Source organism: Lycorma delicatula, chromosome 10, assembly GCF_047948215.1.
Source record: "Lycorma delicatula isolate Av1 chromosome 10, ASM4794821v1, whole genome shotgun sequence".
NCBI classification, from domain to species: domain Eukaryota; kingdom Metazoa; phylum Arthropoda; class Insecta; order Hemiptera; family Fulgoridae; genus Lycorma; species Lycorma delicatula.
Window position 1 is genome coordinate 107234816 of NC_134464.1, and position 27541 is coordinate 107262356.

Below are 27541 nucleotides of genomic sequence, written 5' to 3' on the forward strand. Positions count from 1 at the left end.
TTTTTGTTAAGTGTTCCTTCTTAGTTGCAAATTCGATTATTACAAATTAAAATTTTGGTATTCTTCCAATCAGTGGTGTAATATATTTGATTTATAAAAATTACTTTGAAAGAATTTTCTGAAAGGTCTTGCTGTAAAAACCAATGAGTGAGTTATGCCTTATTTATTTATATAAATAGTTTGATTATTAAAAAATTAATAAATTATAATTTAATAGCTCATATAGAACAAACTGAAGCCCAAGTATGTAAACATATCAAAAGAGCACAGATGTTCATCCTCACTGCTATTGTGATTTCAGTATTCTTCAGGCTGATAATAATATTAAAAATAATCTTTCCAATAATATTAAAAATCATTATCAATGATACAGGTAAAACAGTATAAAATTTAATCTATAAATACTATCACATTTGTGAATCTACTATAATAATTCCTATTGTATTGCATTTGCTACCTTTTGCCACTCAAAGCAGCACAAAAGATCATTAAAAACTGCTTGACCCATGATCCCCAAATGTTAAAACCAAACATATTTAATGAGTACATTTATTAATATTTAGACATTACAAATAAATATTTTAAATTATAAAATATACAATAGAAGTCTTATTTTAAGAATAAAAAAATGAAAATTGTAAAAATGAAGTAAAAAGTCGGTCTAGTAATTCTATTTGCTCTGATTAATTAAAAAATTAGTTTAAAATAAAAATATTTCTTTAAAATGCCATTAATTTAAACTATACAAATTATATAATTAAATACAGAAGTAAACCTTATTTTACTAATAATAATAATAATAAAAAATATCTACAAATAATGTTCAAACTATAATCCTCAGGAAATTGAAATTTCGTGGAACATTTTCAAAATTGAATTGAAACTTCTTTTATGTTGTTGGTTACCTGAAATACAGAAAGAAAAAATAATAAATTCAGTATTGAAGGATAATACTTCATAATTGGTAATATTCCTTATACTCAATCCAAGTTTGACTCCTGCAACCAATTGGAAGCTGGACTGCCATGATAGCAGATTTAAAAAATGTTAGTTTAGACTAATTCACAGCACTAATTTTCCCAGCTTACTGCAATATTTTTGAGACTGTCGTACACTGAACCCCTATGACAAAAGTAAATGTTAACAGTGTATAAATCTGGTAAAAAAAAATATACGAAACATTACAGAAAAGTTGGTAAACAATGTACACTTGTCTCACAAACAGGTTAAATTTTATGATAAAAAGGACTTCTTTTTTCATTAAAAACCATATTGCGCATTCTTATTATGGTAAACACTGTTTTGTATCAATACATAACTTCAAAAATAATTTTGTTTTTTTAATACAAAATTATGTACAAGGTTTGATAAAAAAATATGCGAATTTTTTAATTTTCCAGGCAGTACAAGTGCAATTGTCACAATTGTTTTTTTGTGTTTTTACACTTGTCCCTAACATATATTTATATTGGTAGCAATAATGGATGCTTAGTTTATTGTTGGTCATCAGAAATGTTACATGTATTTTGGTATTGTTGGCGAGTTTTTAATATGAAAAAATGGGACAAAGAATTTGGATTAAGAATGCAATAAAGTGCAGCACTACATTAGAAGTGTTGAATGTTACTATTGGTGATTCTTGTATGAAAAAAAAACAAACGTTTTCAAGAGGGCTGTGAAGACGTTGAGAATGAAGAGTACCCTGGAGATCCCAGCACAATAACAATCGATGACATGTCAAAAAAGTGAAGAAAATGATTATGGACAATCACTGAATCACTATCAGAGAGACTGCTGATATCGTCACATCACTTGGCTAATATGTGCCATTTTTTTTTTTGCTCATTTGTTCAAGCAATTTTTTCAGATGTTTTGGGCTTGAAACATGTGGCAGCAAAATTTGTTCCAAAATTGTTGAATTTCGACCAAAAGCAGTGCCAAATGAACAGTATTCAGAAGCTGCTGAATGAAGTGAACAACATTCCAAAACTGCTCAAACAGGTCATAACTGGAGATGAAATCTGGGTGTATGGGTATGATCTCAAAACTAAGGCCCAATCATCCCAATGAAAGCTTCCTGAAAAGCCAAGACTGAAAAAAGCTTATCAAGTTCGATCAAAGTGAAGTTCTGATCAATGTGTTGTTTAATTTCAGTGGCTTAGTGTACCATGAGTTCTTGCCAGCAGGTTGAACAGTCAATAAGGAGTACTACCTGTAAGTTCTACTCTGTTTACACAGAACAATCCAAAGAAAACGCTTCGAGTTTAGTGAAATAATTCATGGCAATTGCACCACAATTATGTACTTTCTAAAGAAAAATTACCTTCAATTAAGAAAAATATGATTCTAAATTTCTATAAATATATAAGTATAGATTGACTTATCTGTAATTGAACAAAAAAAAAAAAAATTATATATATTTATATAAATCCAAGTTTTATTTATGGTTGGCCTCTGTGGCACGAGTGGTAGCATCTTGGCCTTTCATCTGGAGGCCCTGGATTTGAATCCTGACCAGGCATAGCATTTTCATATGCTACTTGTCATTCATTTCATCCTCTGAAGCAATACATAACAGTGGTCCCAGAGGTTAAAAAAAAAGAAAAAAAAAGTTTTATTTATGATGAATGTCTATAAAACTAAAATTCTATTTTATTATCACAAAAGGGGTAATACATTGTAATAATGACCAAGTCTTCACAATTCAAAACATAAAAAAATACAACATTCAAATACCTCAACTCCTACAGTAACTTAAGTTTGTAACAATTATTTCTGACTAATGAAAATTTAAATATAATTCTTTCAATTTAAAAAAACAATGACTTCACTTTTACAAATTATTTTCAATGCTTGTATTGTGAGTTGTGTGGGATTTAGTGAGATGGACCTTCTTTGCTTAAATTTCTTTTATTTCATTCATTTTTTCCTTCTGCAATTCATTATTTTTTATTTGTTTGAGGAAATTTTTAATTTGCTATCAAAGTATTAGAAGTCCAAGGATGATGACAGAAGTGTTCTCTATGATTATTTTATCTTTGGTTAATGATACTATTTGTACCACTGAGATATGGCTTATTGATAAGGCTACGAAATCTGAATTGTTCCTGGGTTATAAATTTAATGTATTTAGGAAGTATTGTATGCTTAGAAATTAAAAATGGATGAAGTAATAGCAATTTTAACTGCTTATAACAGTTTTATTCCAAAAGTTGCTATCAGTTAGAGCTGATAGGGAAAACTTATGTGGTTTAAATATCTCTGACTGTCAACTTTTTTAGTTGTATCAATTTTGCTGAATCACTGCTTGGTGAATACCTGTATGCTTTTACAGTGATTTTGAAGATTTCTACAATTCATCTAACTGTAAAGGAGATTTAATAATAACAAATGATCTTAATTTGTATATTTTTGGTTCAGTTGATGATCTCTTTTAAAGTGATGTTTCCTGTAGAGCTTTGCTGCATTTTTTTAACTGTTGTGGTTTTAGATCACAACATGTAGAAGATTTTAGATCACAATAATGTTAGTATTTCTAAAATTATTATATGGTATTAGAAATACTACTCATAATAAGACCTTAGATTTGGTAATTGGTAACATTGATATAATATGTCAAAATTTGTCTATATAGTTGTTCATCATTCTGTTCTTTGTATCATTAATATAAAACGCTATTCTGGTTCTCATGATGCTCATTTCTCTTAAACTAATATCAATTTTGCTAAAGCAAATTGTATAACTTTTTATTGGTTTTCATCAAATTGTCCTATTTTTATGAATTTTTTTATTTAATAATAAACTGGTTTATACCCAAAAGAAAATTTTGATTTCAAATTAAATCTGTTTCACCTGAACTATTATTATCAGAAAAAAATATAAATTTCAAATAACATTTAAAAAGTAGGCCAACACATTTTACTTAAAAGCCATTTTTATGTAAAAAAATCAGCTTATAATAAAATGTTTTGAGTATTTTACACACTCAGTAATTTCATTTCCTCAGAAAGTATTAAAAATTCAGATTAACAAGTAACATTTGTATGTAAATAACATTTAAAACTTAATTTCCCTTGATATATCAGAAAACTTTTGATTTTTAAAATATAAAAGGACTATACTATTGATTTTGCAGTAAGGTTATTGAATGATTGGTGTAATGAGAGTTAATATAATGCCAATACTTTTGCAGAGTATTGTAGAGGAGTTAACCAGTACCTTCTAAGCCATTATTGTAGGCTTTATCTTGATTACCTTCTTTTCTGATAATTCCATTTGTCACAGAACATCCAGTGGAAAGTGACTATAAGTTGGTATCAAAGATTTGTTGGCTTTGACTTGATTCTGTCCAAGACATTTAAAGCATACAAATATCTTTATAAATCACTAATGTGTTTGTGTAATTCATAACTTTGTTCTGATATTTTTCCTGTACAATGGAAAATTGCAAAAATTATTCTGATATTCAAGAAGGGTGATATACAAGATATCAAGAATTATTATCGAGTTTCCATTCTTTCTACACCCATAAAAAATTTTTGAATAACTTTGTACAGGCTCATATTCTTCCATACAAAAAATAAAACTTCAATTCATCAATATGGTTTGTTTTTGGGTCATTCTAAAATGTCAAACATAAATAAACTTTTCTGAATATGTTTTGGATTTTTTTTAACTATGTTCACAAATCGATTTTATTCACACTTATTTCACAAAAGAGTTTGATAAAGTAGATCGTCAATTTTACTGTAGTCTGAGTTTTCTTATAAGCTGATATTTTAACCACTTATATTTAGTCTGTAGGACTCGATTTATCTTGTATTGAAGTTCATACTCTATTAAATTTACAGTATAGTCAGGTATGCTCCAGAGTTCTAACCTTCGACTAATGTTCTCTAATTTCATAAATGAAATTACTGAGTGTAAAATACTCAAAGATTTTATTACAAGCTAATGATTTAAAACTGTTTAGATGTATCTCTACATGTCAGGATGCTGTAAGACTCTAAATCAGCATTTCTCAACCTAGGGGGTCACAGTGATATGAGGGGGGGTTGTGAAATTAGCCTACAACCTTACACATAAACAATAATGAAGTCATTTTATAAGAAAAAATCATTTATTAAGGGTTATTTTTTTTTCAAGTCCGATCGGTCATGAAATTAAGACCTCAGTGAAAAAAAAATTTTTTTTGTAGCAAGAACTTACATAGTTGCCACTCCGATTTAGGCATTTGTCGTAGTGTGGTATCAACTTTCCAATACCCTCGTCATGCCTAATGACAACATTCCTCTCTGCTTATTCTGAATTGCCCTTCATAGATGTTGAAGAGTCACGCAGTATGAGGCTGTAGTGATGGTCGTGCCACGTTGCATGAATTCCACCAAGAGAACTCCATTCCGGTCCCAGAACACAGTAGCCATACATTTTCTGTTGGAGAAGGTTCGCTTGAACTTCTTTGGTTTACTGGGAGAATGAGAATGCATCCACTGTTTGGATTATTTTTTTTGTTTCTTCAGTTTCAAAATGGACCCATGTCTCGTCCCCTGTGACAATTTTGTTCAAAAAATCTTCTTCTTCATTGTGGTGGTGCTGGAGAAACGTTAGGGAGGTGTCCACTCTCATTGTTTTGTGATAGTGGGACAGCATCTTGGAAACCCATCTCGCACACAGTTTGCGGTACTGAAGTCTCTCACTCACAATAGTGTAGAGAGCTGACCTTGAAACGAATCACTCAATACAGAAATTGTGAACCAACGATTTTCTCGAATTGCCTCATCCACTTGCTCAACAAGATCATCGGTTGACACCCGATTCCTTCCCTGACCGCCTGCATCATGAACATCTGTACATCCTGCTTTAAGTTCCTGCACCATTGTCGCACTTCGCTGTCACTAATTGAAGTTTCGCCGTACACATTACTTATTCGTCGATGAATTTCAGCTGCATTACACCCCTCAGCCTGAATTACCACACGCACTTCACACTTGGCGGGAGATGCTATTGTTGCAGACATGTTTACGTGCTAGCTGCGTGTTCAGAACTAAACGAAGTGATGCAGCATGATTGAAGGCCACACTAGAGACGATGCGCAACACATATGCGCAAAGGTTCATCCGATTTTTGCACGGGTTTTTATTTCGCGACTGATCGGACCTTGAAAATAAAAATAGCCCTCGTGCGTGTTCAGAACTAAACGAAGTGATCAGCATGATTGAAGGCCATACTAGAGACGCTGCGCAACACATATGCGCAAAGGTTCATCCAATTTTTGCACGGGTTTTTATTTCGTGACTGATTGGAACGATGGAATTATCAAACACTTATTGTAAATTAATATAGAGTAAACCATAGTGAATATAATTTTTTTAAAAAGTAAATGAAAAATATTTAAAATTTTCAAACTTCTAAATTTATTGTACTAAAAGTAGTTGTTTAAATTTTACAAATTCATAACGTTTTCAGTTAAGTTTCGTTTTTAATAATAAAAGTTGATTTTGTTTTGTTTAATAGACTTCATTACATAAATTTTCTCAGAATTAAATTCTCTACAAGTTTTGATATTAAAATTTATGCATTTATTAATCACCTATATTCAAACAGGCTAATGTTTGAAGTAAAATAAAGAAAATACTTAAGGGTTTGTACTCTTTAGTAACATTCAAAATATAATTAATAATATTATACAATAAGAGTAAATTAACTTGATGTCAATCATTAATAGTTAAGTTTTTTAATATTTAGAAAAAAAAAACTGAGGGTCAAATTTTAACGACTGATTTTAAATTTATAGTAGAAGATAAACCTATATTTATTTCTGAGTTTATACCTCTTTATAATTTAAGGCTATTGTATGAGATAAAACAGCTTCAATAAGTATGTTGCTTGATATTAGTTTGATCAAAAAATGGTAGAATTTATGAAGAAAACCTGAAGCTCTGGCTGTTTTACTTTGATCTCAGGTTTAGAAAAGTTAAAACTAATAGATAGATGATTTAATAATAATTTATCATCTAAGGGCCATAAATAAGGCTGATGTAGATTTGTTGCCATTTAGTACCTAATTGGTTATAAACCCAATTAAAAAAAAGAGGTCGAAGCAGCAGAGAATAAAAAGGTAAGGTGAACAGGCAAGAATATGTAGTTTTTATCAATATTAATGAAAGTAAATATTATTTATCCTTAATTTTTTATTGGTGGCAATTAAAATTCTTATACTGGATTTTCTAACAATTGTACTGACCACCAATTATTTTCCGGTGCTGTTTGTATCCTTACATCAAGTGAAGAGGTAGTCAATTCAAGTGGAATTATGAAAGGTTTGGTGTGAGCATTTTGAATGCTGTAAAATCAGTGATATGGTTGATAATTCAATGTACAGAATTGAGTTATTTGGTTTGGGCAAATGTAATAGGTCTAATTAATATTATGAAGATACCAGACAATCTTCTGGTAACAGATTACTTTCTTTGTTTATTAAGTTTTGGTATTAATATAAATAAAGGGTATATTTAAATAAGTAACATAAGCAATGTTGTTAAAATAATTATATTTAACTGGAAGATTGATACAGCAGCAAATGCATAACAGGAAGTTGAAATATACTTTAACTTCCGCTCACACTTCAGTCATTGCAATGGCAAAAATCAATAAATTATAGTTTGAATTGCTCCAACACCCTCCAAACTTATCTCTGGCTCCTAGTGACTATCACTTGTTTCCTAACCTAAAAAAAATGGCTTGAAGGTAAGAAATTTTCAACCAATAATCAAGTTATTGCCACCGTAGATGGTTATTTTAAGGTGGGCAAATCAACATACTTAACTGGTGTAAGCATTCTTGTGGAATACTGGGCTATGTGTATACACCTTAATGGTGACTATGTTGAAAAATAAATCAAAATGTACCCAGAAAAATGTTGTTTTCTTATCCAGATCTGGATCATTTCACTCTATCCTTGTATATAATTGGTTTGTTTTATTTTTTCTTCTATAAGCTACATTGTATCAAGTTTTTAAAATTTTTGAGCTATTTTCTCTTAGTATTTATTTATGTTAATATAGTACGTTAACGGTTTTTTAAATATTTTATTTGGTTTTTTTATCTGTATTTGTTTTAGGTATATGTCAATGAGATTAATTTATATTCATTTACATGGGCTTGGTGTCTATGTATCAAACAATCTTAAGAGTTATTTTACGTGATATAAGTGTGTAATATTTTAAGTTTGAACAAAAGCATATCAAATAATCAGAATAGATTAAGGCAGTTTATGACAAAATAAAAAAATAATTATATGAATGTAACTCACCATCCCAGTATCAGTAACAGCAAGACAATGTAAAGCACCTACAGCAACATTGATCACTTTTTCACCACGAAACCCCTCAACCAATGTAGGTTTCCTAACATGTTGATCAGTCCCATGTCCCAGCCTATAATAATCACCTTTACCCCATGTCCACACCTAAAATAAGTAAATAAAAACATTATAGAATATAAAAATACATAATCAGCATATAATAATACATTATATCAGAAATAGGTAGATATGTTATTTATTTTGAAAAAAGGAACTGCCCAAGCATTTGCAAGGATGGATCAAGGGAAACCATGGTAAAACTTTGACTATGCAGCATCACAAAATACAAAATTAATTATTAAATAAAAAATAGATGTGATTAAAGCCTATAAAAATTATTTAAAATATAAACACATGAAATAATATTAAGGTAAATAATAAATGTATGAATATACTAAATATAAAAAATTACAAATAATCACAATTCAGAAGGCATTATTGAAAACTATTTTGAGCACATATTTATGTACATATTGAACAGGATACAAAAAAGACAGGTTATTTTTTTAATTAATATTATTTCAAAATTCAGACAAGAGTAATATTGATTTAGTAAAAGAAAACCTTTTAATTGTGTTTTAAATAAATAATTGCAGGGATAAGTTTTTAAAATGGTTCAGTAATTTATTAATGATGGCAACAGAAGCATATAAGGGCCTTTCTATTGAACTAGCGGCAAAATTAAGTAATGTTATCAGCACCTGGGAACACTATTATTATAGTAAACAATTAAAAATTAATAATTAAGAATTAACTTAAAAAATAAACAGGTGTAAAATGCCTAATGCCACGTGCTAAATGTGAAAAAAAAATTTAAATCTAACATAAAATAACAAAATTGCCATCTGTAACACACCAAACTAAATAAATAGAGAAATAATAATTGAATATAGATGCATGGTCTTAAGAAATAGGATGCCATTTGATAACATAGTTATACCGCATAACTGAGTCCACAAGTATGCAGTGTCAATATCAGTTGGCAGTCACAGCAAATACAAACAGGTGCATAGGTCCAAGTCATGAGATGTCCATGAATGAATCTAGTGTGCCCTATTTGCAGATGGCAAATAATAACTTCCTCTCGTCGGTTACTCCTGGATGAAGAGCCCCATAGTGATACAGTGTCCTTAATTAGACAAGCTTATCTTGATGGTAGCACTCCATTCACTTTGCCACTCATCACAAAACATCCTCTTCAGAAAACAGACAAGATCTTCAGAAACAACAAGATCAGTAAAAGGAAACTACAAACAAGCATCTTTTGCAGCACAATCAAATTCCAATATTGCTGGGGATCCAGCAGAAGCTCACACTTGTATTATGCCGAGTCATTACAAAAACAACACACTGTATTTCACAGACTGGAGTACATGTCAGTAATCACCTGCAAGGCACTCGTGGAATCTGAATAGACAAATATGTGTCGATATGATGGACTAATTATATTTAAGGCCTCCATATAGCTCCACGATGAAAACAATAGCGATGCTGGGAAGGTCAAACATGTATGTTCTGTTGCCAACCTCAAAAGTACAACAAACAGAATTATCATGTTTACAGCCATCTGTATAAACTACAGCATCAGGATTCATGCTATTTAAAATACAGGTTGCCTCGTCTTTGGGCAGATGTTATGAGGGGTAAATTCATCTGCACAATCAGAGGCGTAATTCTTTGCACATTTACTATCTTAAGTACTTAAGGGGTATTTTCATTTGCATTTGTACTGGTTTGTAAAATGGCTAGTTGTTGAATCATTCTACCGTTCCTGTCATATTAGCCAAAAAAATATTTGTATCCAATCCCAATAATGGGCATTAAAATCTGTGATAACAGACTGGACATTTCATCCTCACTGACATCAGAATTTGGGGGAAGGTACAAGCTGCAGATATTCATTTTAAATGGTACCAATATCTTCACTACTATTGTAGGAATCTGTCTTGACAGTGAAATCTGTATGGCTATTGCATCTTCCATTAGGAAAATAGCCACAACTTCACATTGTCACACATCATCACATCATTAAGATGCTTCATTAAGTCTTGAGCAGTATCAATCAATCTCTTAATTTCCTGATGTTTTTCGGTGAACTACTTGAACCTGTAAAAACTATATTTATCAGGAAAGGTGAGACCTTTTGAAGGGAACCTCTTTCCTGGTTGTTTTGGAGAACTACAAATCTGATATTTTTATATTGTGGATGGAATGCATCACCATTTACCCTATTCTCTTAAATTGTACCCTATTCTCTTAATACTAACCTAAACTGACTAATACTGACCTGACCACTCTTCGTTAGAGCAAGTGAGAACTGAGCACCGCATTCAATGTGACAAACACCAAGACCATTTAAACGTTTAACATTCTGAGGTAAATCACAACCCTCACTTCCACCTCTTCCTAATTTACCAAAGTCACCATCACCCCAAGAAAACACCATTCCTTCATTAGATAGGGCTAATGTTTGGGCATCTCGACTTCCACATGCTACTTTAATTATATGATGGCCAAGCAAAGCTTTCACCTGTAATAAAGATAAACAATAAAAAGTCTAAGTATAGTAAAGATATTTAATTTAAACACCTATTTGCCATGTAAATGATTTGGATCATTAACTAATCATACTGTCTCTTGCGCGATCAGGCTGAAACTGATCAAGACCACTTTCCAAAGAGTAATTTGCACAACAGCCTCTCATAAGGCAATATATGAAAATAAATAACATAGTTTCAAATTTAACAAAACTTCAGATAAGTTGATTTAACTTCTAATGATCTACAGACAATAATAGTAAAAAACCAATTACAGTTAATGCCATCAAACTAGATATTTTTTCATGATTCCATTTTTTCATTATCTCTAAGGCAGATAGTTTGCTTTAATACATTTTTATGCCCAAATGGACTTTATAATAATAATAATAAAATATCAAAGCAACACCTTAATTACTGTTGCTGGATGTGCAAAGAATACTTATAGTTGAAATCATGAAAATGAAGAAAGTTATCACTTAGATTTCCACTACAAGTGGTTTCTTGTTTATTATTTACTTATTCATGAGTCAAAATTTGTTGAAATGCTAGACTACAGTTGTTTTTTGTGTTGCAGAACTATATCTGTTATTAGGTAGCTTCATATTGTTTTTGTTAGGATGTTTGTGTACATCTCTAAAAAACAAGAACTCTTTCTCATTATATTAAATGTAAACAAACTACTACAAAAGTCCGGCAATGCACAACATAATACATGGTCACATTCATTAATTATATTTTACAAATTATTACCTTATTAGCACCACTAATAATCATTCTATAATTTCAGCTGTATTAATCTTTAAATTTAATAATTATGTCATTCACCAAATATTACATGTCACATATATCAGGTGATAAAAACTAACTAAATCATAAGTGTAAAATTCACTAAACATTCAGTAATATTTAATTAATAAACAGAATGTTTTAAAGTTGAACAAAGCTCATACTAAAACTGGAACTAACTATTCAGTTATTAAATTATAAGTCAAGGTTGTGTTTTGTGTTTGCTGAATATTTTTTTGAGAAACCTTGTACCAAAACAAGAAAGATATTTCCAAAAAGTGTGAAAATGTTGCAAGAACCTTATTAGAAAGAATATTTTAGTGTCATGACTGACATTAACAATTCAGATTAAACTCAAAAGTGTTGATAGCTATGTTTTATTTGATTGATGCCATTAATTAGGAATACATCTCTTGTGGTGATAACATCATTAAAAAAATTTATCTGGAAATAATATTGTGTTTGTAAGAAAGAGAAGACTTGAAGTATGGGCAAACAAAACATGGATGCCGCATCACAATAATGCTCTGTAAACGGATTCTATGTAGAAGTTTTTGGCAAATCATAACACAACTCTTGCTCCTCAAATCAGATAGACAGTGAAAACCTGTTTGTCCATCTATTTGATTTGAAACCTGCAGACTTCTGTTTCCAAAGATGAAATACACCTCAAAGGAGAACATTCCAGATGATAGAAGAGATTAAAAAATACATCATTACTGGGCCTGTAGGCTATTTCACAAAACATATATTAAGAGTGTATTCTAACAACAGAAAAAATACAGACAGAGGCATTCTGACAGTGACAGACACTACTTCAAAGGGAATATACCTAATTAAGTTATATAACAAAATAAATTATAAAAAGTTTGATTTCTTTTGGACAAACTTTATGAATAGTTTATCTGTAACCTCCAGTTCAACAAATTGATCAACAGTTTATTTTAAAAAAATTTCTGATGATAAGTAATGAATATTATTTACTGTGATAATAATTATCTTAATAACAAAAAAAAATTATTGACAACAGTCAATTGTTATCGAAGTTAATATTATAGCTTAATATAGTTAATACCTTAGCAATAAAAATTTGAGGATATTCTTATCCAAATGATACATTTTTTTTACATTGAACATATTTTTGAGGTACCATTGTAATCAGCTCTTAAAAAATAAATATTTTCAAATCAGAATAATAAAAGTCTAAAACTGGAAGGAAAAAACAGGTGAAATTTTTAAAATTCTAGTTTTGCTGAGCCATCTGCTTTTAAATAATATACTTTTATTTTATTATTTTTGACTTATACATTTTTTTAATTTAATATTTTTATAAAAGAACTGATTGTGCAGGAACAATATCAAAAAATGTGTTCAATTAAAATTTCCATAATATATTATACTTCCACTGGGATTTTCAAAATGATTTGAATGTTATTTTCTGCTTCTCCTAGCATTAACAAACGTAAGTATATATATATACTGTTTATATACAACAGATGAGAGCACCTTCAACTTTTCATTCATAAGCTTCACAGTTTAAAATATTAAGAATTTTTCATAACATACAAACAGTGTATACTTTACCTGCATAAGTTTAAACTATATGATGAATCTATTACTAAAAATAAAAGATCCAAAGAGTAAGCAGTACAATCTATCTCACAATTTTAGTCATTATCATACTCCGAGAATAATGACCTCATTGTACCAATGAAATACATAAGGAAAAATGAAGTGATTAAAATGAGTACAAAATAAGTTAGTTATTTTTTAAACAAAACCTTTCGTCACTTAATTTTCATATAATAAAAGAAATATCTGTTTAAGTATGTTGGCAAATTTTAATATTCTGTTTTAGTACAAGAGTTAATTAAGTGAAAAATATCTACACACCAGTTTTGGTTTAAGTTGAGTAAGCATATCACCATGACCAAGTCTACCGTATTCACCAAGGCCCCATGTATATAATTCTCCACTAGATGTGATAGCAGCACTATGGCTACTTCCACAAGCAATTTCTCGTATTCTTTTTGATTTTAATGCTTCTATCAAACGTGGCTTTTCTAAAGTTTGTCTATTTCCATGCCCTAATTTTCCTTCATCTCCTTCACCCCATGAAAATACCTGAAATTACCATAATAAAAATTAAAGTCAATAATAATAGTAATAATATGGAACAGTTCATAAATGAGTGGCAACAATCGGAACGCACATCATTTCATTGAGTGTTCAGCAAATCTAAAAACTAATTTCAACATCTTATTTTCTTTTTACATAAAAAAACAATTAATTATTCCACAAACTTAACCTTTAATGTACATCACAGTGAATTGTGTACATTCCCAGCTTACTCCCATTATGTTTTTATGTATCTTTTTACATTTTATGACTTGCCATCATATACTGCAATTTGTCTAATTAAAAGTAATGTAGAATATTTCAAATATATTTATAAATTATTAAATATTTTCAATTTTGTAAAATTCAATGCAACTGATTTTTTAAAAAAAATATCCAGTTTTCTAGGAGTATGTACTCTGAACATAGCATTTTATTGTACTTATTGATCAATTTTACAAAATTGTTAAAGTATTCTTTTATGTCTGACTTATTTTCTTAATTATATTTGGCTTTATAGTGTTTTTGACCATATACTGTTTTTTCATATATTTTATAAAATTTATTCATTTCTGATTAACTATGTGTATTGTTAAGATATGATATTGCTTGGGATTCAAATTATATTTGCAGTTAGAATATATTTATTTATATATTATAGCTTTACTTGACAATTTTCTTTTTAGATATATTTATTTGATTGTTTAAGCTTAGCAATTACCATATAGAACAGTTGTTAGATCATTTGGTGATATTTATTTCATATAACTCAGCACTTATAGAAATAGAACATTTAGTCTATGTTCAGCTTTTATCCGAAAATAATAATGATTCTGATCTATACATAATAATGATGTGGGATTAGTTTGTGATATTCTAAACTTAAAGAAGCTTATGGAACTGAAAACTGGATAGTTTTCAGCTGCTGGTCATTTTGATGATACAATAGTACATATGATTTCAATCCTTCACACACAAAATGTAATTTTGTTACAATGTTTTTAATTTTCCATTAAGTTATATTAATTGGAGTTAAAAAAGAAAACTAATTTTAAAGAGGATAAGTATAAATGACCAATTTTATGTAAAATAAGTTATATGGATCAGGTACAGTAACTTGTGAAGCACTAATACACTGAAAGGTTATTAATAAATATAAATGAAGTTACATACTTTCCCATCTAGAGTAAGAGCCATTGCATGTTTACCACCAGAATGAACAGCTACTTTTTTGACAACATACTGGCTCAATGATGTCAATTGTCGTGGCACAGAAACGTTATTACTATGTCCAAGTCCAAGGCGACCATTTGTGCTATCACCACAAGCAAACAACTAAAAACAAACACACAGGCATTCAATAAATATTACTTTTTATATATAAATGTAACAAAAATTAATTTTAAAAATTATATTATAATAAAAATAAGTTTACCTTGCCATCATGTGAAACAATAAACAGTGATTTAGATCCACCAGCAATATACACTGGTTTAAGGGAAGAAAGTACTTCAGAGTACACTGGATATTTAACTTTTGAACCCTTCAGTCCACCAAGTTGATCTTTATCATTCAATCCCCAAACAAGTACCACCGAACTTCTAGAAGAATTTGTACTACTAGTTGTTCCATCAGATCGAGTTACATAGCTTTGTGACTCCTAAATAAAGCAAGAAAAACACAATTAAAAAAACATACATGTTAATTTTTATACTAATATTATTTCATAAAATAACTAATTTTTTTTTTATAACATGCTTGTTGATTAATTCATAAACTTCCTTCTACATAAATAAAACATACTAATTGGGTGTGGGATTATGAATCAAATTGTACGTTTAGATATTTAAAAATTTAAATTATTACACACAGTTAATAATATGCCATTAGGACCTAAAGCAATCAGAAAAATCAGTCATAAATTCAATATGGTGCCAAAACAGTGATTGACAGTTTTCATAGTATCTATCCAAGGAAGAAGAGATGACAGATAAAGTGAAGGTATGAAAAGGAAATGGTTAACTCATACAGGAACTGAATCTGATTGTCTTGCCCAGAGTTTCTTATCAGCTATTATTTAGCATTTATAGATAATAAAATTTTAACTACCTAATATAAATATTTATATTAAATATTAGGTAACATAAATATAGTACAAAAAAATCACACAATCATTCATTAAGTACTAAAATTTTATTTTTTTAATTAAAATTCCTTTATCTTTGTGTGTGATATGTTGGATTACTTTTGAAGGAAAGAAGCATTTCTATCAAAATGGGCAGGATCATCATAGGAAAGAATACATCAACTTCACATAATTGTGGAAAATAATGCAAGCATGCAATTGTCTGTACAGCTGCTTTATTATAAAAAAATGTGAAGCAAATGAATTCTTCTCTAGTAATCAAGTGTATTTTCCTAAATATTATTATCATAGGAGGAAATTCTTAATTCCAAGAAAATTTTCATACATTGAAAATTTTAAGGGAATTTCAGTATATGAATGTTACCTGTATGTAAAAACCTTTTTTTTAATAGATAAAAAGGAGATATTATTTTAATATCTTGATTAGTTGGATATTGATATCCCCTAAGGTATTTTAGAATCTCTTAGGTGGTGTAAATGGTACTATTCTGTAGTCCTTACAAACTGATGATTTCATAATAAGATAATAAGATCCATGATAAAATATTTCAAAAGCAACTGAAAAATTATTAAAAGAATATGAAGATAAATCATAAATAATCAAAGCAAAATCAATTAAATTGTTCTCCTAGATTACTAAATTTCCTTAACAACAGATGCAGTTACCCTACAGACAGAAAGAAAGAAAATCAAAACACCCTTTAATCCAAAACAAAATCAATATTGTTAAAAAAACATAATTTACTTTTTTTCATTTCACTTATATGATGCACCTTATACATTCATTAAAGGGAATCCTTCTATAATAATACATGGATTCAAATCATGAAGAGAGAAAGAAACTGGAAAGAATATTGGAAGGAAAAATGAAATTTGTTATAATAAAAAAAGTAGAAAAGAAAAAGGAATGCAGATATTAGAGATTGTCTAAAGAAATACACTATTAAGGGAGAGAATGAAATATTAAGGTGTGATTGCAAAGTTTTAAGACTGCTGGGCTGTCTTAATATTTAAAAATAGCAGTACTTAAAGCTATTATAATAAATTTTTCTCAAAGTAGTTCCCTTCCGACTGATCACATCAATTCCAATGGTGTTTCCACTTTTGGAAGCATTCCTAGAGATTTTCTTTCTTAAGGGTGTTAATAACCAGTCCATATTTGCCTGGATGTCTTCAATTGAGTCAAACTGGTTCCATTTCAGTGAAAATTTCAATTTAAAAACATGTAGAAGTTGACAGGGGCTAAATCAGGAATATACTAGGGTTACAGAAGCATAGTAATTTGGAATTTGACCAAAAATTCCACGAGCAAGAATGCACAATGAGTCAATGCATTGTCATGGTAGAGGACCCAATTCTTGTCTTGCCAGAGTGCAGGCCTTTTTTCCCCACACACTTTCATGCAAATGCTGAAGGACACTTTTATAGTATTCCTTGTTTAATGTCAGCCCCCTAAGGGCAAATTTGTGATATATGATACCAACAGAATCAAAGTAAACTACCAACGTTGCTTTCACATTTGACCGAATTTGTTGCTTTTTTTGGTCGTGGGGAACTTGAATCCTTTCACTGCAATGATTGTGGTTTCTTTCTGGTTTATAGACCCAAGATTTTTCGCCTGCAATTACCCTATTTAACAAATCTGGGTCAGTTTCTAACTGATTAATCAGTTCTTCGAACAGCCAGTGTTGGTACTGTTGGTTTGATAACAATTTCAGAATGAATTTTGTGGAAACACAATGCATGTTCACATCTTCAGTTAAAATTGAATAACTGCATAGAAACTTAAATTCAGTTTAGCTGCCATTTCCGTAATTGAAAGCCTGCATTCAGAGCACACTAAATCACAAACTTTCACAATGTTTTCGGTGGTTTTTGAAGTGGAAGGCCAGCTGAACAGGGTCATCTTTGACTGATTCGTGGCCAACTTTGAACCAGATAAATCATTTGACTGACAAACATTTATCCCTAAAAACTGTTTTTAAGTGTTCTTAAGTCTCTAAAGATGATTTCTAGGTTTTCAAACCAAATTTCAAAAACTTGTTGTTCCATTTTATCACATATTTTGTGAAATCAATAATCCATCGAGAACTGAAAACATGTCTTCACTCACCAGGATGCCACTATGTAGTGAACAAAGATATGGTAGTGATTTTTTAAAGGATGCAAAGTACAAAACAAGCTTCGCCTTCCACACCTGCAGGCAAATCTATCCCCTCCTACAGAACAGTGGCACCACCTGTATTAAAACTTTCCAATCACATCTCACACATCGGTTTAGGACATATCAAGAGAATGAATGGAGAGAGATTATCAAAGGTAATGGAAGAACTAGAGATAAATGAAAGGTCTAGAGAGCAAAGTGGACAGTGGGAATTAAATAGTGTAGACATAAGAGGACATAACTACAGCAGATGGAAGAACAGAAATGATGGGAGGGTAATACAAGATGGAATGGTGAATACCAGACCTGGAATGTGATCCATATATGTATGAACTTGTATATGGTGTACAGAAAATAAATCAAGTTTATTTTATTACAGTAAACAACATATCAAAATTTTAATATTTAGTGATAAATTACTTACTTTTTAATTATCAATATAAGCAATTTTTAAAAAAAATTTTTTTTGTTAACAATGTACAGAATAATTACCTAAATATCAGTACAATCTGATGCAAGGAATGGTACAGATGCAGGTAAATCACTTATCGCATTTTTCCTTCTTCCAGTAATATAAAGTTCATGAACTTTACAATCAATTCCTCCATTGCGACACTGTTTAATTGCTATCTCAATGCAAGGATAATACTACAGAAAAAAGAAAAATTGATTATTAACTTTACCATTCTAAGTAAAACTTTATCTACTAACACTATTATTTACACTTTATTTATAACATTTATTTATAACGTTATTATTTATAACACTTTATTTACTAACACTAAATCCATGGACTTAATACTTCTGCAACATGCTAACCGCTCAGCCACACTGCAACTGCCGAGACTCTTGTGAAGTTGAAATATTCCAAATCCTCCACATTCACCAGATTTGACACCCTAGATTCTAAGGGGATATTAAGAATGATGAACGGAAAGATGCAGTGAGGTTGTACCATTAAGGAAAGACCACCAACATTCTTCGTTGATGGAATGAGAAAATTGGTTTACCATTGGAAGAAATGTGTATGATGAAAATGTGGAAAAAAATTTAAGTTTGTGCAGAAAATAAAATTTACTTTTATTTTGTATTTGTTTCATCTGACGATCTCTTTGCATTTGTGAGTTATGAGGAACTGTGCATTACATTTCAGCAACCATTCATATATGTATAAAATAAAACTCACTTTTTGGTTCAGGATTTATAAACTATATTAAAACAATAGCCAGAATTAAGAAATAATATTTCAATTTAAACTAATCATAAAAGATTACTTTACAATACTTCAGATTTCAGTCTATTTATTTACAATTATTTTTAGAATTTCAGGCAGGTTCTTCTTGTCATTTATCTTATAATATGAAGTTTTAGTCCATGATGATGCTCTTCCTCTGAGCTTTTGAAGCAGCAATCTGCATGGAAAAGCACATCTTTATCTTTACTCCAAAAAAAAAATTCAACTTTGAACTAAGATAGGTTTTACATTTTTCATACACTAAACATATCTTTATAAAGATATGTTTTATCTCAATATTCTGTACTAGGTGATTTATTTAATAGAATTTAAATACAAAAGGAATTATAAGTAATCTAATATTTTTGTAGAATGTATGATTTCCAGGGTAGAATATCTAAATGGTAAATAACAAAATTAAATAACAAATTGGTAAATGAAGAATAAGAAATCTAAGTTAGTTAAATAAATAGTAAATTGAAAATTAAATTACTCAAAAAAAATTAACATTAATTGTAACTTAGCGTTAGCAGTTGTAACTATGTATATCATAATTACATTAGATGCTTTAACAACTAATTGCTGCAAGCAATCTGAGATACCAATTATTTCCCAAAATGGTGTAGTCATTCCCAAGAATAAGTTCAATGCCAGCGTTACTATGGAAAGTGTGAAAAGTGAAATCATCTTTTACTGTCTTCTTCACTGACCTAAATTTCTTGTTAAATATCAGCATGCCAATCAAAATGCTGGTATTTTTAATCCTATAAGTCACTACATTTCTCTAAGCAATACAGGAGCTGGCCATTAAAAATATCATTACTCTTAGGAAAGGTAACTCTAATTAGGGTTATTTGTATTAAGATGCTTTAGATAACTCACATTCATAATGAACGTGGGGAGTAGAAAGTAAAGAACAAATTTAATGTACCCCTTCCAGTGGGAAATAATGGATTATATACATCGCCTCCATTCAATAGAGGAGTTGAGTTATAACCAAGCAAACAAATATTAAAATTTGTTGATAAGTATAACAATTTCTATGAATCTAACAAAAATAAAAGCGATAAATTATGATTTTATAAGACTAAACATGTTTATGATTAGTGAGGTAATAAAAAAGTAGTTAATCCAAGCTTAATATATCAAGACATCATCAATATGACATAATCTGAAGAAATGCAGTGCTTGAGAATAACTTTTTTGTATTTCTTTATAACATAATCTGAAAAATGATGATGATATATATTAGGGTATTAAGAGGGGGAGAATAAATTCAATACCTATACTAAATTAAAAATATGAAGCACTGAGTATTTCATGATGGAAGAAACTGTCTTTTCAACACTAGTATTTACTCTCTAGTACTGTAATTTTCATTTTAAAAAAAATATTGGCAAGTAGGTAGTGTTTTTGGGTCGGTTTTTGTTAACAAACCTTTTTAATTTGTTAAAAGAAACAGATATAATTAAACAAAATGTATGAGGTCACTTCAAAAAGTAACTGAACTTTTCTTATCTAACTGTTTGCTTTTTATGTAATATCCTGGAGGTAGTCTCCTCTTTAATAGATAATTTTTCCAAATAGCATTTTCACTATAGGAACCTGTCATAAAAACTGTTTGGATTACCTTCAGTGCAAATTGTCAATTACCAAATGTTTCAGTGCCATTTGATGTCAAATCTCTAGATGATGATTTGAGCTTAGTTAAAAAACAGGAGTTCTAAGGGGCCAGGTCAGAAGATAATAGAGAACAGAAAAGAATAGTCATCCCATTTTTGTACAGTTTATGGATCGATCAACAATGCTGATTATGTGGGTGCAATGACTTGGTTAAACAAAAAGTTTTCTTCTGTCCAAGTTCAAGTCTCTTCCTCCCAACACTTTTCCAGTCTTTTTAAAACTCAACATAATAACGATCAGCAGTTTGTATTTAAAGAAAAAATTGTAGTGAATGACACACTCGTAAAAGTTTTACTATAAAAAAAATTCCCAACATGATCTTGACATTTAATCACATTTGTTATGCTTTTTTTGTTTGGCAAAAATGAACTTTAGTTTTGACATAGCCATAAATCTATATTTTATCACCTTTTATAATCTTCCTTAGAAATTTTATGTTATCACTAGCATAACTTAATAGTCCCAACACTGTAACACAATGTTCTTTTTGTTCTTATGACATCAAAGCACAAACTTTGTCACAATTTGTTACATCTACAATTTTTCAGTTTTTATATATATGTATATATATTTTTTTAAACATGTCCTGTGTGTTGAATTATAATTAGTATTTATAAACCACAGACACACATATAAACCAAGATTTATATTACCTTCAATCTAATAAGGCCTTTTCAAATCTTTTAGATTCATCATCAGCTATTAAAAATATAATTAACATTAACATTGAGATACTTTGTCAACCATGTCATGACTCAACAGTCAAAATCTTGAATAAATAAATAAATATTCAAGATTTCACATTTATTTACTATCTATGCAAATTATTGAGAAATACTGTATGACAAGTTTCATTTTGTTTCACACAATTGTATTAATCTCATGTCACTAAAATTTTCAAAAACCTTTATCTTTACCCTATAAATAAAATTGGTTATTTTCTAAACACACTTCATAGTACCTGATAACTTTAAAAATTACATAATTTAAATTAAAACACATACATAAGTACAATTTAGAGAATAGTCATTAAAAATAAAACAACTGTATATTTACCTCTTGAACATCTGATAAAAGAGTAACAATAGTATCAGCAGCATGAATATGTACAGTGGCTAATGCATGCATAGATGTAAATGATGAGCCACCTTTAACAACAACAACTGATGGCATATAAATACTGTCAACCCAATCAACACGCATCTTCAGTGACTGAATTAAAATTTCTGGTAGCATTTCAAGTCTTACCCAGTGCTGAAAAAATAAATAAAAAATAAGTGTAATAAGTAATAAACAAATGTTAGATGAGAATAAACATCTAGTAAATAAAAATCATAAATACCTTTCCTTGCTGACCACAACTCTGCCAATAATTTTCTGAATACGGATCCATTAAGAATAGAGCCCAATTTCCACGTGATGAGGTACTAAGAGTTTTAACACACCGGAACCAATCATCAATATCAGGTTCAGAAACAACTAATTCATGTCTATTATATCTACCAGGCCGCCCAGCAAACACTGCAGCACTACCTGTAAGAAGAAGAAGAAGAAGAAGAAGAAGAATGCTTTTTGAACAGAAATGGTTTTTTTAAAAATAATTTTATATCGAATGTAACTTTAATTAACCATTTACTTAAAATTGTATTTAACATTTTAAAAACAAAATGATCCAGATTATGTACTTTAGATATAATATTTTAATAAGTATGTTTTCTCTCTTGCTTAACAAATGTTATGAAAAAGATCCCAATACTGAGCAGATAATCATTCATACATTATAAATGTAAAATTCATGCTGATAAGCATAGCGGCTAACAGAAAGTAAACATCTGAGTTTGAGCAATCATTATTTTAAACTGGAAAACATGAAAACACTCAGAAATGTTTTAAAAAAATCTATATAAAATTACATGATTATATCAACAGTCATCATTAATAAGTAATAATGAAATAGCATAAATGTTAATTAAATAAACATAGTAATTAACTATGAAAGACTACCAACAAGTGACTCTAATAGAATTTATAAGAAACAAACTGTAGCAGTGAATATTTATTTATTTTTTTATACATTATTTTCTCAGTATCTACTGATGACTGTTTAATAACAAAAAAGCCCATCTAGTTTTCAATATTAAGTTAATTTTTTTAGAAAAATTCTGTATTGATTTCTAATTTATTTCAAAAACCATTTAGTATAACTTTTTCTTTATACAAAATGTACAAAAAAAATACCAGCATATAAATCTATTATAATATATCTTGATTAAAGTGTACAAAGTTGATTTAAGATTAGAATCAAAGAGCAAAAAGGACTGTTTTAGTTGTACCCATGGCTCTAGATTGATTCACTATCTTTCCACTTAACAGTGCTACTAGCATAAATGGTGACTTCTGACAGAAAGCCTTCTGTGTTTTGCAGTTTGTTAAATGTGAATCTGCAGTTATAGTTCACAACGTGAGTTCTGTAGAAGTTCTAATGTGATCCTGCAAGGAGTATAACATTTTTTACGGCATAATCAGTTTGAAACGAAAAGATGTCTGTAAAAACGGTAAAGTATGGGATGACCAAATGTATTTCAAGAAAATGTTGAACAAGTCAGAGAGACTTTCCTGCATAGTCCTGAAAAATCTGTTACGAAGCCTGCCATAAACTAGCAATACCAGTAATGACAGGGTGGAATATTTGAATGAAACACTTACTTATGTATCCATACTGATGACAGCTGTTACAGTTTTTAAAATCTACTGACTACACTGTGTGTGCCCACTTTGCAATTGAAATGTTGCAGCATGAAGATGACAACTTTATTAATTATATTGTTTAGTGAAGAGTCAACATTCTATTTTAGTACAAAAGTTAACACACATAATGTCCACTTCTTGTGGGGGGGGGGGTTAGAAAATCCCCATGAACTCTTATGATGCAAAAGGGACTCCCCAAAATTAAATGTTTTCTATGTGATATCCCGATGGCATGTTTATGGACCGTTCTTTATCACTAAAGCAGGCATAACAGGGGTTGCTTATTCTGATATGCAGCAAACAATTCTAAACTTTCCTACACTGCAAGATAAACCAGAGAATTTTATTTCAAAACAAGATGATGCACCTCCTCACCAGCATAACTTTGCACGAGATTGGTTGAATGGTGTTTTCCCTAACTGTTGAATCAGTCAGCATGGACCTGATAACAGAGCTTGTTTGTGATCACCTTCAAGGTTACCCAATCCCACTCCACATGATCTTTTCTTTTGGGAGTTTTATAAAGGTATGTCACTTTGTTACTTATGGATCTAATGTATTTAAGGCATAGGATTTTGAAGCAGCTATTGCTTCCATTACTGCTGGCATACTGGTTAAATTATGGGATGAACTCTCCTGTCAGTTGGATGTGTGCGCATGACAAAAGTGCTCACATTGAACACTTTAGGGGAAAACTGTAAGAGTTACACTTTCATTTTATTTGTGATTCATTACTGTAATTCAGAGAGATATTAAGTAGCTTTCACACTATTTTTCCTTGTTCACCTTGTATTGTCATTTGATTGAAACATTCATATCATTACTATATTAAAGTCTATATTTTTTTTGGCTTGATGAATTTTTTTACCATTAGAACTTCAGAGAAGCTTGTATATGTGGTAATACAGAAATGTAATAATGTAGCACATGAAAACTTCCATGCCTGGCTGGGATCCCTGGATAAAAGACACAGACACTATCACTCCACCATGAAGATTAGTAGATATTATTTAGTAAGTTTTTTTTTAATTTCATCAACTGCTGTGGTTATTAATTGCTAAAAAATTCCAAAAGGCTGCAGTAAAATGCACTCAGCCTTATTTACTTCCTTGTAAGAAAGAAGTAAAGGAAGTATTGTGATTGTGAAAAATTTCAGTTTCCAGATTTCAACAGAAATATCCATTTTGACTATCCCTGAATACATATTTAGTTTCAGCGTGATGTCTGCATGTATGTATGTACATGTGTATATATCTCACATAACTCAAAAACAATTAGCCATAGGATGTCAAAATTTTGGATTTAGGACTGTTGTCCTAATCCAAAATCCAAAAAAAACCTGTATTTTGGACTTTTTCTTAACTCCAGTAATAAGCCCTCACTGACAGCTTTTCAACAATATATCATAAGTGGTACTTATTTTCATTGGTTCCAGAGTTATAGCCAAATAAAGTTTTAATTAATGAAATATTTGGATCTTAGGGAAAGACACATCAGTTCGAATCAACTTCATCTCCTTTTTTTTAATTTAAATATATTGTTATTAATAATTATTAACCTCATTGTAAAAAAAAATTATGATGATTAATAATTCAACAACAAAAAAAAGAAAAATATCAGAATTTTTTAATGAAATAAGATTATATGTACATTTCATTTTAAAAAAAAATTGTGTAAATGTAGTAATTTAATAGGCGTACAAGGAAGTCATATGTTGTCCACATCATGATGAAAGTAACAAGGTGGCAGTGGCTCGTCCCAAAATCGTTTTCCCGCCATGATGTTTAAATTCGTTTATGCGGTTGGCGCACAAACAGAAGCAAGACATCAATGTGATTAAAGGCAGAATTATCATGGGGGGAGGGGACAATTCATCTATGCAAACATTTAATTTGTATAAATCATATAATTTTTTAGATTAATTAATTTTAGAACTTAAAATTTAATAATAATTGAAGATGAAGTCAATAAGTTCAGAGAAAATTTCATTCCATTGATCGATTAGCCAGTAATATATTCTTTTCATTTTTCCCATACAGGCATTTGAATTCGAAATTTAATCATATTTATTTCATCAAAATTTAAATTCAGATAAAAACACACTTTTGAACCTACCATGTTCAATTTTTATATTATCACGTGATTTTCCGCATTTTTGTAGCCACACACTTTGTAATGCTTCATTCTCCGGGAACGGAAAATATTTCACGTTCTTTTTCGTTGGCGAATCAGTTCTGCTCAAACAATTGCGGAAATAACACGATGGCATATTTACATTTGTATCAGAAAAAAATTTGTATAAAAAAACACTGTTTAAAAGCAAGTAGTTATAAAATCGAGAAAATTCAGAGACAAACTATCCGTGTAAAAGCTAAAACAGAATTGTGTCTTCAGAGAGAAATTCTTTTCTGCTTTGTCCAGGTAAAAAAATGAGTCAGAGTTGTAAAACGAAACGGATTAAGATATCAAACCTGAATGCAGAACAATTGTTCTCTTTATTGCACGCGGTTTAAAATGGTTTACCTAGAAAATCCCTTGCATTTCATTTGACTAGTTAGAAAAATATGTTTATTGAATATAAAATTATTTTTCACTAAACAACAACTTTTTATTTTATTTTTATTTCAGTATTATAAAGTAATATTCATTTTGGTATCCGTAAAAAAAATAAGTAATATCTCATTTTCCCGTGTAAATTAGATTATTAAAAGCAATTTCTTTCAAAAATTGTTTTGTGATAATATTTTTAATTAAACTAAAAAATTATCAATTCCGAAGATTGACCAAAATAAATAATATCAGATCTTTAGTTATAAAATTTTGAAGTTGCACTTCATAAGATTTGTCCCCTGTTTGTTTGTTTAGGTTTTCATTCATTATTTTGAATTTTATCTTAATTAACAATCAATTTCAATACTCTTAAGAATCAATAGACTTGTATAAAATATTTATTTTTATTAAGGATTATTAAAAAAAAATTGTTATTATATTTAATAAATATTCGATTGTTAGCTCATTTAATCATTATCAAGTATTTAAAATTTTTGTACAACTAAAAATTTTTGTCCTAAAATCCCTTACTTATATGTTCAAATAACCCGGTAGAAAATGAGATTTTGGGACGAGCGTATACGCATGCGCGCTGAATACTGTGCGCAATGCTACACTTTGTTACTTTCATCATGGTCCACATCAGATTTTTTTTTTAAATTCAGTAATCATTGTCAGCTGATGCATTAAAAGAGTACTTGGCTATCAACATTTTATCTTGATTCATCTTTTTCAATTCCAAGATGCTACTCTCTGAAATTTTTAAAACTATCAGGTTGTAAGGAACGCAGCTTACCATTTCACCCTGAATCAGTATTTTATTACAACTTTTAAACCCCAAAATGTAACCTCAGAAAACATAGTGTTTTTGTGTGATTTTCAAGCTCCATAACTATAATTAATTTTTAAAAGATGTAGTTAATAAATATTAAAATATAGACTTTCACCTTAGCCTTCAAAGAATTTCACACCACTTTGTTCATTACTTTTACTAAACAATGTATAGGACCTACATACAAAACTATTTTTAGTTCTTTCAAGAACTGCTATGAATTAATTCTCTGAAAGATGTAAGAATATTCTGCAGATAAAATTTACAATAAAGTAGAAGTACGGTTTAATCTGAAGTTAATATTAATGAGTCATATCTCTTAAAACATATATTTTAGACACATCTGGTAGAAAGTATTATATGAAAGGAGCAAAATAT

The 27541-nt window shown here is 29.6% G+C and overlaps 1 protein-coding gene across 1 annotated transcript in view; it reads right to left on the minus strand.

Annotated features, from left to right (window-relative positions):
* Positions 1-664: 664 nt before the first annotated feature.
* LOC142330937 (E3 ubiquitin-protein ligase HERC2-like) overlaps positions 665-27541 on the minus strand; it is a 34529-nt gene continuing 7652 nt past the window's right edge. Inside the window, exons 3-11 of the mRNA XM_075376404.1 lie at positions 22376-22566; positions 22090-22287; positions 18612-18764; positions 15242-15466; positions 14980-15141; positions 13582-13812; positions 10650-10892; positions 8312-8467; positions 665-905 (exon numbers count right to left, since the gene is read on the minus strand). Coding sequence (XP_075232519.1) covers positions 867-905; positions 8312-8467; positions 10650-10892; positions 13582-13812; positions 14980-15141; positions 15242-15466; positions 18612-18764; positions 22090-22287; positions 22376-22566 — 1598 coding nt within the window. The 3' untranslated portion in view covers positions 665-866. The remainder of the gene's footprint in view (positions 906-8311; positions 8468-10649; positions 10893-13581; positions 13813-14979; positions 15142-15241; positions 15467-18611; positions 18765-22089; positions 22288-22375; positions 22567-27541) is intronic.